This window comes from Salvelinus fontinalis, chromosome 5 (genome assembly GCF_029448725.1).
Source record: "Salvelinus fontinalis isolate EN_2023a chromosome 5, ASM2944872v1, whole genome shotgun sequence".
NCBI lineage: Eukaryota > Metazoa > Chordata > Actinopteri > Salmoniformes > Salmonidae > Salvelinus > Salvelinus fontinalis.
The window spans coordinates 53,465,267-53,479,167 of record NC_074669.1 but is presented as its reverse complement, the minus strand read 5'-3'; the positions used below and the strand labels follow the sequence as shown (position 1 = coordinate 53,479,167).

Genomic DNA, 13,901 nt, shown 5'->3' with positions numbered 1-13,901 from the left:
ATATGTTGATAACGTCAGTCTTGCCATTCTCTCACAGCCCTGAGAGACATAAAAAAAAAAGAAGGAATTCCTGTTTCTAATAGGGTGAAAACATCAACATACTTTGAACAACAGACGTGTGAGTTTCCTCACAGACCAGGGGCCTGTTGCACAAAACTAGGATAAGGGATTAAGCCAGGATATCTTGGTGATCCTGGCTCAATTGATCCGTAATCCGGTTGCACTAAAGATGGATAGGGGGCAGGAGGATATGTTATGGTATAAATTACCATGGAGATTTATTCTGTGGAGCTAGCCTGCTCCAGACCAGGCTAAATTCCAGGATCTATTTAATCTCATCCCTAATGTCAGTCAGCAGTCACCACAAATGGAAACCAATAGTTATTTCACTGCTCACTATACATTGTTATCACATATAACTAGACCCACTGTCATTATTTAAACGTTTGTGATCATTAATTTCAATGATTTTGGATAAAAAATAATTTTTAGATGATGTTGCTATCATTAGATAATTTACAGTTTCCCATAGACTATAAGGCTATATATAAAATGATAGAATATTAGGGCCACAGAGGGGAAAAAAAACACAAGTAATAATATTGTAACCAGTTGTTTTAAAGGAGGACAGTTGTTAAAATGACAGATGTGGGGCATTTCGTGAAATTGTACTTCAGTATGGTTTCATAAACAAAGACATGCTGATGTGCCAGAATATTAAGTATCACATTGTCATAAGTATCAAAACTGTAAAAACAATATGTAGCTTTTCTGCAGAAAGAACCAGCCTCATAAATTTATGACTTTATCCTTTTTCTTCAGTGTGGCCCTAGTACTCTGTCATATAAACAAATACACATTCCATATGAATATAAAAACACAATGTGTAACATTATGTTCCTTTATTGAATAAGGACAAAACAAAGCAGGTAAACCATCAGCTCCTTTCAAAACTGAAGTCACAGTGACTCTACAAGATGGAAAGCACAGAATCCAAGCATATTATACAAAATGATACATACACATTCAAAGGTCTGTATATAACACACCCTGCATGTCTGCACACTAAAATAAATGCAGGACAAATCCATACACATCAACTGAACAGACAAATGAATGGATGCAGTAGCCTCCCTGCAGCCTTGTATTACACACAGTATACCGCACAAACATCATAAGAGGCCAAATTCGTAAAAAAAACGAACCCAAAAAAACCCAAATTCCTCTGCCACCGCAGGACATATTTAACCAAAATTGAAAGCACACATACTAACTAAAATAATTCAACACATATTGGTCCCTCAGCAGCCGACCACTGTCGTCATCAGGGAAGATTGCCGGATTGTCCCAGTCCATGGCTGGTGGCACTCTGGGGGCCCTCTCCTTCCTCAGGCAGGCCACATTGTGGAGGACAGCACAAGCCACAGTAATATCACATGCCCTAACAGGGCTGACCCTTAATTTGTGAAGGCAGTGAAAGCGTGCCTTCAGGAGGCCAAAGGTCATTTCAACTCTGGCCCTGGTCCTGGCATGGGCATGGTTGTAGGCCTGCTGTGCTTCCTGGGGGTCTGTGAAAGGTGTCAGGAGAAAAGGCTGGCAGCCATACCCCCTGTCTCCCAGCAACACACCAGAGAATTCACCTGTCAACACAATCTCATCATTACTACCTCATAAACACAGAGATATTCTTGACACAGCCATGATGGTTATAAATAGGGGTTGTGTGGCTTACCTTGTGATAGGCACTGATAGATTTCAGAGGCCCGAAAGATTCTGGAGTCATGGACTGAGCCAGGCCATTTTGCCACAACATTGCTGATCACAGTCAGCATTGCAGACCATCTGAAATCATAAGATGAGGAATATTACACCAATCAATGCACATCACTGGCAATGCAGAGTGTTCGTCAATGGACAATATCAAAAAGTTATGTTCACCTGAACATTAATGCTGTGAAAGGATTTCCTATTTCACAAAATCGGCCTCATGGGCACCTGAGGGGGCTTTTATCCTTATGTGTGTGCAGTCCACTGCACCAATGACATTGGGGAAACCTGTCACACAAAGTAATGAGTATCCTACTATGTGTTAACAGTTGTCCTGTAATTTGTAGATCCTCTTACCTGCAATCCTATAGAACTCCTCTTTGATGTCACAGAGTCTTCTGTGGCCAGGGAAGGAGATGAAGACATCTGCTAATGCTTTGATAGCCAGACACACACTCCTTATTGTGCGGCAAATTGTGGCCTTGTTCAGCTGTTCTGCATCCCCCACTGAGTACAGGAAGGCTCCACTAGCAAAAAAGCGCAAGGCCACACAAACCATTTGCTCCACACTCAGTGCATGGCTCCGTGCAGTGCGGTGCTTAATCCTGGGACCCAGTAGTCTGCATAGATACCTGATGCCATCTGCAGAAAACCTGTATCTTTCATATAGATGGTCATCAGGGAAGGCCAGTGGGTCCAACCGGTCCCTGAAGACCCTTTCTCGCCTGAAGGCTCTCCTCAGCACAAGTGCTTCTTCATCCACCACATCTCGCACGAATGGGCATGCCATTGTCAGAGCAGAAAGGAACACACAATTTTGGGCCTTCATATAGGCTAGTGGCCACACCTGGTGCTGGGGGGGTGGGCAAAAGAGGGCGATGCCTTATAACGATGACTTGGTTGTACTGATTGCTGGGAAAATAAAAAAAACCTTAGAAAGATGCCACCGTCCTGTGTGCTCACAATAAGAGCTCATATGTCATGGCTCACTTGACTTTACGAGAATATACCTAATTTTTATTTTGAGCTGTGTCATCTTCTTGGAGCTGGGGGAGGAAAGAAAAATAATGATTAATACATTTGTGTTACAGTTAGCATACAGTGTACATTGAAGGCATATCTCACCTCCCTCTCAAGTTTTTTTTATTTCAAGGTCCAGTTTCCTAATTGTCCTCTTTTTTATTTCGGACTCCAGTGCAAGATTTTCCATCTTTTTCTTCTTGTACTGAATGTCTATGTCTGCCAGTTCTATTTGGCGCCGGAGGTGGTTGCCATACAACTTTCTGATAGCTTGTGAGCTCTGTGAACACAATACAATTAGCGCAGCTGGAATTTGGCAGGATGTGGTGTCCTTTTATTAATACGCACTATGTTGCCAGGCTGGTTTTCCCACTGTATAGCATCTGGGTCCTGTAAAAGAAATTAGATTTTTTGATTTTGATGAGGACTCCTCACCATTGTAGAGTAAATAGTACTTTCACAGTCTTAACATGATACCTCATGCCTTCTGGAATCCAGAGAGATGGTCTCCTCCTCATCATCATCGTCTCCATCATGTGCTGTTGCTGCTGCACTGGGGCCTTCACCCTATCACATTTAATCGGATTCATATTGAAGCTAGTAGACAAGACATGCCAGGCCTACATTATGCCTTTGATGGAGTACTCACTGGATCAGCATCGTCTGGTGCTTGTGCTGGTGGCTCTAACAGGAACACAGTGCTGCCAGACACTGCAAGGCAATAGGTAAACCAAAGTCAGACAGTCCAAATTGATTCAATATGAATGTGGTTGTATCCCATGTAGAGATGGAAGGACATACCTTGAATGAAGCGGGTGGCATCTTGGGAGGAACCTATGCTCGTCTCTTTCCCCCCAGGGATCCCCTCTAAGACGGGCCTGCCTTTATTTAGCTCCAAGGCCATGTCCTCTGCTGGGGTAAGGTCAGCCTTTGGTGACCCACCACCCGTGCCTTGTCTGTGGGTATTCTTTTTCACTGCTAAAACAGTACAGACAATGTGTGAGCAGGCACCTTCTGGGTACAATATATGCTTGTGCTTTGTTAAATATTAGTCAGGGACCATACCATTCTGCAGAATGTTCTTGTATTTGATTTTGACCTGCTGCCATGTCCGTTTTGGCCCGTTCATGTTTAATCTACACACACACACACTTAATGGAGTCACACTGCAAAAAATTACTTGGTATTTTTGTCTTGTTTTCAGTAAAAATATCAAAAAATGTATCATAGCTTTATACAGTGTGATGGAGTTACTTTACACAATTTCACTCATATCTGCAGTGCATTTCAATTAAAAATTTAACCGTTTCATAATTACAGTACAACTGCATTTTTGGAGATGTGAATTAAATATTTGAATTGTAATTGTGATGTTTCAGCGGAGCGGTGACTGTGTAATTGTGCACTACTTACGCATTCAGGCGGTCTGCAATACTTTGCCACGCTTTTTCTCTTTGCTTTATCACTGTGGCGGTGTTGCCTTTCTTCTTAATTATATCTTTTACCTCCTCGTATGCCTCCATGAGGATTTGTGCTTCCGACGGGGAAAAGTACGCGGCTCTAGTTGCCATGGTAAATCAGTTAATCTGTGATCTGTGGCGGGGTCTATTTGAGTGAGCCGTGAGCGCGCACCTATCCAGGATTGGTTTCACCTGGCTTAATGAATCCGTGTCTGCTCATCCTGGCTTGGTCTTTGTGCAACCAATTAAGCCTGGACGCACATGTTTTGGCTTCATTGAGCTCAGCTGAGTCATTTATCCCGGATGTCTTAATTCTACTTTTGTGCAACAGGCCCCAGGACTGGTTTCCTACAATACTCTGTACTCTTTGACCATGAAACTAAATCTCACTCATTTTATAAAACTAAATGAATCACACATACAGTATATTTATCTTAAACCTACAACATGAATGATCCAGAGTTGCTTTGCTTTCCTAACAGAGTTGTCCATATCCAGCCTTCTTATTCCCATCTCCTGATACTCCCATGATCTCTGTCTTCCTTGCCTTTATTTTATCCAAATTTTTCACTGTTTTCTTTCTTTGTTGATGTTCTATATATTACTGTCCAGGTTCAATTAGTGTCTGAGGCTTATCCCACAGTCACCACTGCGAAATGGTTTCTCTCCTGTACCTTTGTGAGTCTGCAAATGCACAGGTAGGTTTTCTGGGAGTTTTCTAGGAGTCTGAAGCTTTTCCCGCAGTCAACACAATTAAAAGTTTTTTCTCCTGTGTGTGTCAGTAAATAAACAGTTAGGTTCCCCTTCTTGTTGAAACTTTTCCCGCAGTCATCACAGCTAAATGGCTTCTCTCCTGTGTGAATCAGTGCATGTTTGGTTAGGTCTCCCTTATGCTTGAAACTTTTCCCACAGTCGCAACAGCTAAATGGTTTCTCCCCTGTATGAGCCCATATATGCCTGTTAAGGGTAACCTTCTGTCTGAAGCTTTTCCCGCAGTCACCACAGCTAAATGGTTTCTCTCCTGTATGAGTCAGTAGATGCGCAGTTAGGGTCCCCTTGTGTCTAAAGCTTTTCCCACAGTTCCCACAAACAAACGACTTCTCCCCTGTGTGAGTCAGTACATGCCTTTTAAGAGAAACCTTTTGATTGAAGCTTGTCCCACAGCTAAATGGTTTCACTCCGGTGTGACTCCGGATATGCTCAGTTAGGTTCTTCTTGTGTCTGAAGCTCTTCCCGCAGACATCACAGCTAAATGGTGTCTCTCCTGTATGAGTCTTTATATGCTCATTTAGGGTCCCCTTGCGATTGAAGCTTTTCTCACAGTTACCACAGCTAAAGGGTTTCTCTCCTGTATGAGTCTGTATGTGCCTGCTTAGGATCCCCTTGCAATTCAATCTTTTCCCGGTGAGAGGTTTTTTAGACGTGGTGCTGGGTTTCTTCAATGGTGGGTTGGGATCCAATGGTCGGCTGATGTCAAGTCCTACTGGATCGCTGCTTGCGGCTGATCTGTGGCAGGAGGCATTGTCTTGATTATCTGGAGGGTCACAGGGATTGTCAAGGTGGGTCACAGTGACAAAAGGTTTGAGATTCACTGGTTTAGAGTCAGTCCCTCTGTACTCCACCGTTTGGGGAAGAGTCAAGGACTGAAGTTGATCCTCCTGATCACATTCCCTTTTCACACAAGGAGGAGTGAATATGAACTCTATGATGTCAGCCTCCTGTTCCTGAAGCTGCCCTACGTCCTGACTGGTCCTGATTTCCTCCTGTTCCTCTTTAATCTGTGTGGGCGCTGTGTCCTCCTGCCCCAGACAGGGGCTCCACTCCTGCTCACAGTGTTGCTGCTCGGGGGTGGGGCCCTCTTCCTCAGAGAAAGCGGGAGAGAACTGGAGGGGGTCTATTCTACATCGTTTTATTCCGGGTGTGATCCGCAGCAGTCTCCCTCGCCGGTCATTCTCCTCTTTAAATTGGGAAATCTCCACCTGGTACTCCTCTACCACTTTCTCTATTACTCCCAAAATCTCTACTGCAGCCACAGTTAAACGCTCACTAGCGAACACACTCAAAGACTGTTTAGACATCTTCAGTGGATTGACAATCACTGGTTTAGGGTCACTCTCTCTGTGCTTCCCCGTTTGGGGAAGAGTCAAGGACTGAAGTTGATCCTCCTGATCACATTCACTTTTCACACAGGGAGGAGTGTATATGAACTATACGGTGTCAGCCTCTAGCCCTTGAATCTTCCCAACCTCCTGACTGGTCCTGAGATCCTCCTGTTCCTTTTTAACCTGAATGGGAGCTGGGTCCTCCAGACTGGGGCTCCATTCCTGCTTACAGTGCTGCTGCTCAGGGATAACCTCCTCCTCAGAGACAGCGAGAGAGAAGTGGAGGGAGTCTATTCTACGTAGTTTTATTTCTGGTGTGATCCGCATTAGTCTCCGTAGCCGGTCATTCTCCTCTTCAGATCTGGAAATCTCCTCCTGGTACTCGGCGACCACTTTCTCTACAACGTCTAAAATCTCCACTGCAGCCACTGCTAAACGTTCATTAACAAACACAATCAAAGACTGTAGTTTAGCCATTTTCAGAGGACTGGTAGTTCGGCATTCAGTCGAAAACAAACTCGTCTCGACTTGCAGAATTGCTTGCGTTGCCGTCTTCTTTTGTGCTTTCACGGGGGTGGCGAGCCCAGAAATAGACAACAACGGCACCTGCTGGATGGTGTTTTGAGCTGGGCTAGATAAAAAAGCAAATTGGAAGGGTGATATTGTGAGTGTGATGTAAACGGAATCAACATAGTAATCTATTTCCCGTATATAGTAATAGTTCAGATGAATGATAAGGCTGTACAGATATCGTTTGAAATACAAACAATTGTATTGGGCATACAATAACAGACTTAGCAAGAGAGAAGATGTTACCGTGTCATTCTGTTTTCACTATTTTACAACGTGATGTTAGACTGTTCCTCACCCTGAAAGTGGTCTATGGGCCAAAATAAACTGTAAACCATTGGGGTCTCTGTACCTTACTTAACCTTTAACTTCACTACATTCCAAAATAAAAGTATTTCTCCATACATTTTCACTGACACCCAAAGGTACTCGTTACATTTTCACTGACACCCAAAGGTACTCGTTACATTTTCACTGACACCCAAAGGTACTCGTTACATTTTCAATGCTTAGCAGGACAGGAAAATGGTCTAATTCACACACGAATCAAGAGAACATCTCTTGTCATCCCTACTGCCTCTGATCTGGCGGACTCACTAAACACATGCTTCCTTTGTAAATGGTGTCTGGGTGTTGGAGCATACCCCTGGCTATCCGTAAATAAAATAAAAACAAGTAAATGATGCCGTCTGGTTTGCTTTAGTCCCAACAACGAATATTCCAAATCAAAACTCGCCTACACCGATGTATGCTCGCCTCCAATTCTACTTTTGCGCTGTCGTCTTCTTTTGTGTTTTTCATCGGATGGCGAGCATCTAGCTGGATGGAGTTGTAGCAAAGAGTGCAGTTGTAAATTGGTGGTCGGGCACATCATTCTGTAAACTTAAGCAGATCTTGCGGTGTTTTTTTTATACTTCTCTCCAGTCTCAATGTATTATTAATATAGATTTGTAGGGAAGAAAATACATGTATGTGTATGTGCGTGGCAAACGTTCAGCTCAGATGATACGGGTCGGTTCTATTGATTCACAAAGGGGCCTGTTTGCTTAACATATAATTACAGCTTGTAACAGTTTGAATATTTACACATTTCCATGACACCAGTGTGAGTGAATAATGTAAGTAATTGGCCAATTTGATTCAATTTAATTAAACTTGATCTGTTCAAAGTTAAACTTTTTGGCAAAACACTGACATTCTTGCAATGTAACGTACCATTAATTAACCATCCGAGAGCCCAAATAGTACCTCATTCAATAGGGGTTCCTTTGCCTGTACATTGTCTAAAAATATTGTACACATAATTACAGTCCCTTTGATATACTCCTTACATCTGTGTGTGTGCATTTGAGGAAAAACATAACAGTATTGATGATGAGGTTCTCTTGTGCAAGTAGCACTACTATTTTACATCACTCCGCCTCCTTGAACAGGGAATGTAATGGCTGACACTGGGCGGTTAAGCGTACCTTGACTGAGGGGATTCAGCAACAACACCGAAACGACTTGTTTGTATTAATTGAGAAACCAGCCTTCTCATGGCTCTTAGAATGAGCCGTTGATCATAACGTGTTACGACAATTTCTTATAAACTCACTGAGGTAATTCATTTCTTTCCACTAATTTTATTAGCCAAGGCAAGTGGCTAGTTCACCACCAGCTAACGTTAGCTAACTTAGCATCATCACGCAGCTCGCTAGCAAGTTAGCTACCCCCTTACCCAAAACAAAACTAGGTTGGTGCTGTATTTTCGAGTAGACATGATTAGCTAATGTATCTAACAAGCTACGTGTACTAATTTTGAACCTGTTATAGCCAACAATAACTAAGTAGGTAGCTAACTATCTTGTCAGGCTGTGAAATCTTGTTTTTAGTTGGCCAGCTAGCTACCTAGATAGGTCACGTTAGCTACTAGCAAGTTGACGTTACCTACGCAAGTGCCATCAAGGTATTGTAATTCCTAGCTAACTGTAATTCCTACTAGCAAGTGACAGTACTTTCCCCTCCGAATTGAACATAAGCTTTTGTTTTGAACATCAATTGTTCAAACTTCCCAAGGGCAGTGAATGTAACAATTAACGTTAGTTAGCCTTCAACGTATTTTCCATTATCGGAATTTCACCCCCAGCTTTCGCGGGGAAGGTAGGGGGGGGGGGGGGCTCTCAAGTGTTACCATGGCGTTCAACTTCATGTTGCCAAACAGTGACAAAGCCAAATGTAAACTAGTTTAGAATTGCATAGCTACATTTGGTATCCCAAATTATGAATACGCCGCATCGATTTGTCCCTATACTTTGTTACGTTAGAAGTTCTCAGAGGGGGGCTATTTGTTGCTAGTGACAGTTGGCTCCTGCGAACTCACAGAAGTGGAGGGAATTTCGTAAACTTTACCGGGAATTCTAGCGGTCTACAACGCAGAGGTTTAACGCTAATCCATCTAGACTAAACCGTGCCCTTTGTCGTGAAGTTGGCAAACTAACGTTACAGTTAGTCATCAAGAAATCCTTACTCAATCTGCTACCTCTCCAATAGCAAGCCAACCAATTAATAGTGGGTGACTGAATACACCGCACAGGTACGTAATCGATAGGTAAGGTAACGTTATTGAAATCGGTATTGTTTATTACTATTAGCTATGTCATAAATAAGTCATACACTGGTTTGTAGCAAGCTAGCTGTAGTGTTTTGGATTATTAACGTTATGCTTCACATGTTATGGTTTAATTTACTGTCATATTTGTCATAGGGGAAAGGTCGGTGAATGTTGACTGTTGCTTAGTTGCAGGAACATTCCGACGAACAAGGCACAGTTTCTGTCTGGAGGCTGTTTCTGAACGCAACAAACTCCTCTAGAATCATGCACTCTGTTAATGTCATTACGGTGTAGCTACTTTGGAAACACAGCTCTGTATATTGGTTTCCTTGTTTGTTTTGACGTGTGTGTGTCAGGGGTTCCATTTGGAAAATGTGGCCCAGACAACGTGACCTGAAATATTTTAACTTGCTGTCAATTTGAGAAATGTTCCTGAGCTATAATGTTATGCATTGTGTGTGTATAACCCATTAGGAAGTCCACTCACGGTGCTCAGAATGACAAACATTTTGATTATGGTATTCATCTTAACAGAACATCCAACTCCTGTAATGAAGCAGACACTAAAGCATTATTTTCAAAAATGTGCTAAAATTCAATTTGTGGGAAAACAAACAGTGCACCTGATGCCAGCGGTTCTATATGTGACTGAGATGACAATCTCTGTTAGAAACTTAGGTTGCTAATATAACTGGGATTTGATATGAAAACCAACAGGAGAGATGCTGGTTTAAATGGCATATGAGGAAGTATTTTTATAAAATAATTGCTTCCACGTTTCTATGGTCAGGTTTTTCCTAGACTGCTTTGTAGCAAGGTAAGACAAGTGGTGGGTGCCGCACTGATAGCATGCCTACCGTTACCTTTGTACTTAAATGGGAGGCGTGTTGCAATTGCCAGTTGAGAAATAAAAATATGACATTTTTAATTGTGGCCATCAAAACCGTTTTGAACAGGTGACTGCGTTAGAATTGTTGCCCAATGACTGGTCTTATTAAAGTACATGTTTTACTCCAGCAACAACAAGCTGAGGAGCTGCTGCTGCTGCAGCTCTAGCGCTGTCTGACAAGTGATATTCTGCTCAACATAGGCTCTGTGTGCTGTGCGCAGGTAAGAAATTATACATTACAACCAATGTTCCCTCGTTTTCTTCGTCACTGAGCAAATTTCAGGTCTGCTGAGAACAAATTTGAAAGTTGTGAAAATTTTGTGCAACTTCTAACGCGCTGTTACTCTGAGCACTGAGGTTGTATCTGCTGTAAGTTAGTTTTAACAGTGGCCATGTGTGTAGGCAACTGTGGCTATTTGATCATAATGTAGGCCTGCCAGAGTTGCCTAGCATCAATAACCATGACGAAAATGCGTCCCATAACATTTTAACATGGAAATAGCTGTTCTCTCTCAGCCTACAGTAGCAGCCAATGTGTGGTATTCAATGTAGGATTCCATGAGACTTTTGGGAAAAAAACACGCAGGGCTTGACAATAACCTCTTCATCAACTTGTCCTTCAGGCAAGGTGACTGAAAATGCTGTTTGACGCAAGAAACGACTTTACAAAATAAAATGCGCTATTGTCATACCATTATTACAGAGAATCAGAAATTATGATACCCTCTGCCTATAGGCTTGAATAAGCTAAGTAGCCAGTCTCAATTTTCTTTTTATACACAAATGAATGTTGTTACTCCTGTGGACAGAGTACATTGGAGGTCGATCATGATTGACCGGTTGGTGACCACTGCTCTAGAAAGTTGAGTGAAGTTATCTGTGAGCTGATATTTCCGCGCTGCAGTCGCGGGGGAGCAGACTCCAATTTTATTTCCACTAAATTTAACAAAATAACCTAATGGACGATAAGCATGACTGTGAAATGTATTTCCATCAATTAATATGAAGCATTATTTTTGCACGGTGTGGATTTTATTTTATTCTCCTGTTCAATTTGGCTGGCAATAATTTTATCGGCTTCATTTTCTTTATTGTCCTAAAGCCAACAATTACCGGCTAATTGAAAACCTGGTGAGTGTGTGTGAGTAAATGAGTTGTTTACAGTATGCCAGTATGAAAGAGTCTCCAGTCCAAAGCCGTTCTAGAGTGTTGACTGACGATGCATGTCAACGACCCAACAGGTGCGGAGCGGAGGAGGACATGGCGACAGGGGGCTCTCCCTTTGACGACTGCGCAGACGAGCAGGAGCTGCACAACTGGACCGTTACCAACGGCAGCAGCCTGGAGGACAGGCTCAACAACATGGTACAGAGGAAACGAGAGTGACAAAGGATGTGTCCCAAATGGAACCCTATTCCCGATGTAGTGCACTACTTTTGACCAGAGCCCTATGGGTCCTGGTCGAACGTAGGGTACTGCTGAATAGGGTGGCATTTGGGACCATTGAGAACGGACACTAAAAGGCTAAATCCTAAATGGAGATTTGCGAAAGTAACAAAAATCTTTGTGATTGCGTAAGTCGTTTGTGGATATATAGCCCCACAGTAGAGGTGTCATAATACCCATAAAGCCTAGAGGTCAAACAGGGAAATGGTTCCAATCATTACCCCAACATTCATCTACACGAAACACAGTCCTTATTTGACGTGTTTCTAAAAACCCTTATGGGGGGGAAATGAATGGTGCAAAAACAGTTGGAACTATTTCCCAACTTGTCCGGTAGGTTTTATGGGTATTATGACTCATACTGTGGTATCTATAGCTTTAGTAAGGATTCATCCCACTCACTGACTAGCTCTAGAGTCTTTCAATCTACCTACAATGCTGACCAAAGCAAGACATGGATTTGAAATAGTGTATTACAAGTTTATTGTAGTGTGTCCTCTTTGGGCAACCATGATGTGCAGTACATGGTATTACATAAAACACATGTATATGAGCTTCTGTCCTTTTAAACTCCAGGTTGAAGTTTCCCCTAGGTAAATGTCAAGGATCAGCTTCCCCCTCCCTCAATCCTAACCTGAACCATTTGTGGGGAGGAAATACAAAAACTGACCCAAGATCAGTGTTTAGGGATAACTTCACCCTACACCCCTTTTGAGCTTCCTGTCCCCTCTCAGGACTGGGGCATCCAGCAGAAGAAGGCCAACCGCTCGACGGAGAAGAACAGGAAGAAATTCTCAGCCGGCGGCGTGGCGGAGAGCCGGCTGACCAATGACATCTCCCCGGAGTCCACACCTGGCACGGGGCGGAGAAGGACAAACACCCCTCACACATTCCCCCACGTCAAGTACACCACCCAGATGTCGGTGCCCGATCAGGCCGAGCTGGAACGTCTCCGGCAGAGGATCAACTTCACTGACCTCGATGAGGTGAGAGGATTCTCCCTAGAGTTTTCTGAACTATGCATTTCTTGGCGGATTCATCTGTGATTGTTGGGGGTTGGTGTCTGGAAGGGGGGGTAATAGTTCATCCGGAAATGTGTAAAGTAGTGATGCACCGATATGACATTTTTGGCCGATACCAATATCCAATATTTTCCTTGCCCAAAAAAACCATAATAATAAAAAAAAAAAGGTTACCTTTTTATTTAACCAGGTAGGCCAGTTGAGAGCAAGTTCTCATTTACAACTGCGACCTGGCCAAGATAAAGCAAAGCAGTCCGACAAAAACAACACAGAGTTACACAAACAAACGTACAGTCAATGACACAATATATGTATTTAAAAAAATATATATATACAGTGTGTGCAAATGTAGAAGGGAGGTAGGCAATAAATAGGCCAGAGGCGAAATAATTACAATTTAGCATTAATACTGGAGTGATAGATGTGCAGATGATGATGTGCAAGTAGAGATACTGGGGTGGAAGAGGGTAAGTAATAATATGGGGATGAGGTAGTTGTGTGTGCCATTTAGATTGGCTGTGTACAGGTACAGTGATCGGTAAGCTGCCCTGACAGCTGATGCTTAAAATTAGAGAGGGAGATATAAGACTACAGCTTCAGTGGTTTTTGCAATTTGTTCCAATCATTGGCAGCAGAGAACTGGAAGGAACGGCAGCCAACGGAAGTGTTGGCTTTGGGGATGACCAGTGAAATATACCTGCTGGATGTGATACAGCCTGGATTCAAACCATGGACTGTAGTGATGCCTCTTGCACTGAGATGCAGTGCCTTAGACCGGTGTGTCCGTGTGTGTGATAACTATTTAACTAGAATGCTTAAAAGGCCACATTAAATATTAGTTATCGGTAAGGGTGCAAAATCAAATTCCAAGTTTTTCAGAAATCCCAGTTGGGAGATTCCTGGGTTTCCCACCAGTATTTCTGGAAAACCTGGGAATTGAGAAAGTTACCGGAATTTTGCAACCCTAGTTATCGGTCAGGTAGCCTAGTGGTTAGAGCGTTGGGCCAGTAACCGAAAGGTTGCTAGATAGAA

General features: G+C 42.9%; 2 protein-coding genes across 11 annotated transcripts in view; one reads left to right on the top strand and one right to left on the bottom strand.

Moving 5' to 3' along the window:
• Positions 1-866: 866 nt before the first annotated feature.
• Positions 867-6,912, bottom strand: LOC129855824 (uncharacterized). Of its 2 annotated transcripts, XR_008759565.1 has the most exons (9): positions 3,853-6,912; positions 3,589-3,765; positions 3,437-3,498; positions 3,265-3,354; positions 2,893-3,177; positions 2,778-2,813; positions 2,125-2,679; positions 1,733-1,842; positions 867-1,640 (listed from the first exon to the last, which is right to left on the bottom strand). XR_008759565.1 is itself a non-coding variant. In XM_055923871.1 (6 exons), exons 1-6 carry the CDS (start codon positions 4,013-4,015, stop codon positions 2,900-2,902), a joined length of 702 nt encoding a protein of 233 aa, XP_055779846.1. In that variant the 5' UTR covers positions 4,016-6,912; the 3' UTR covers positions 2,820-2,899. The 2 variants fall into 2 exon arrangements, 1 of the variants encoding a protein (XP_055779846.1); XM_055923871.1 differs by lacking the exons at positions 867-1,640; positions 1,733-1,842; positions 2,125-2,679; positions 2,778-2,813 and having other exon boundaries at positions 2,820-3,067; positions 3,136-3,177.
• A 1,414-nt stretch (positions 6,913-8,326) lies between these two features.
• Positions 8,327-13,901, top strand: part of LOC129855821 (pericentriolar material 1 protein-like) — a 36,040-nt gene continuing 30,465 nt past the window's right edge. For 5 of the 9 annotated variants that reach the window (XM_055923867.1, XM_055923862.1, XM_055923864.1 and 2 more), the window contains exons 1-2: positions 8,327-11,766; positions 12,582-12,833. In XM_055923867.1, the coding sequence (XP_055779842.1) occupies positions 11,551-11,766; positions 12,582-12,833 (468 nt within the window). In that variant the 5' untranslated portion in view covers positions 8,327-11,550. The remainder of the gene's footprint in view (positions 11,767-12,581; positions 12,834-13,901) is intronic. The other 4 variants (XM_055923866.1, XM_055923861.1, XM_055923859.1 and 1 more) reach the window with 4 other exon arrangements.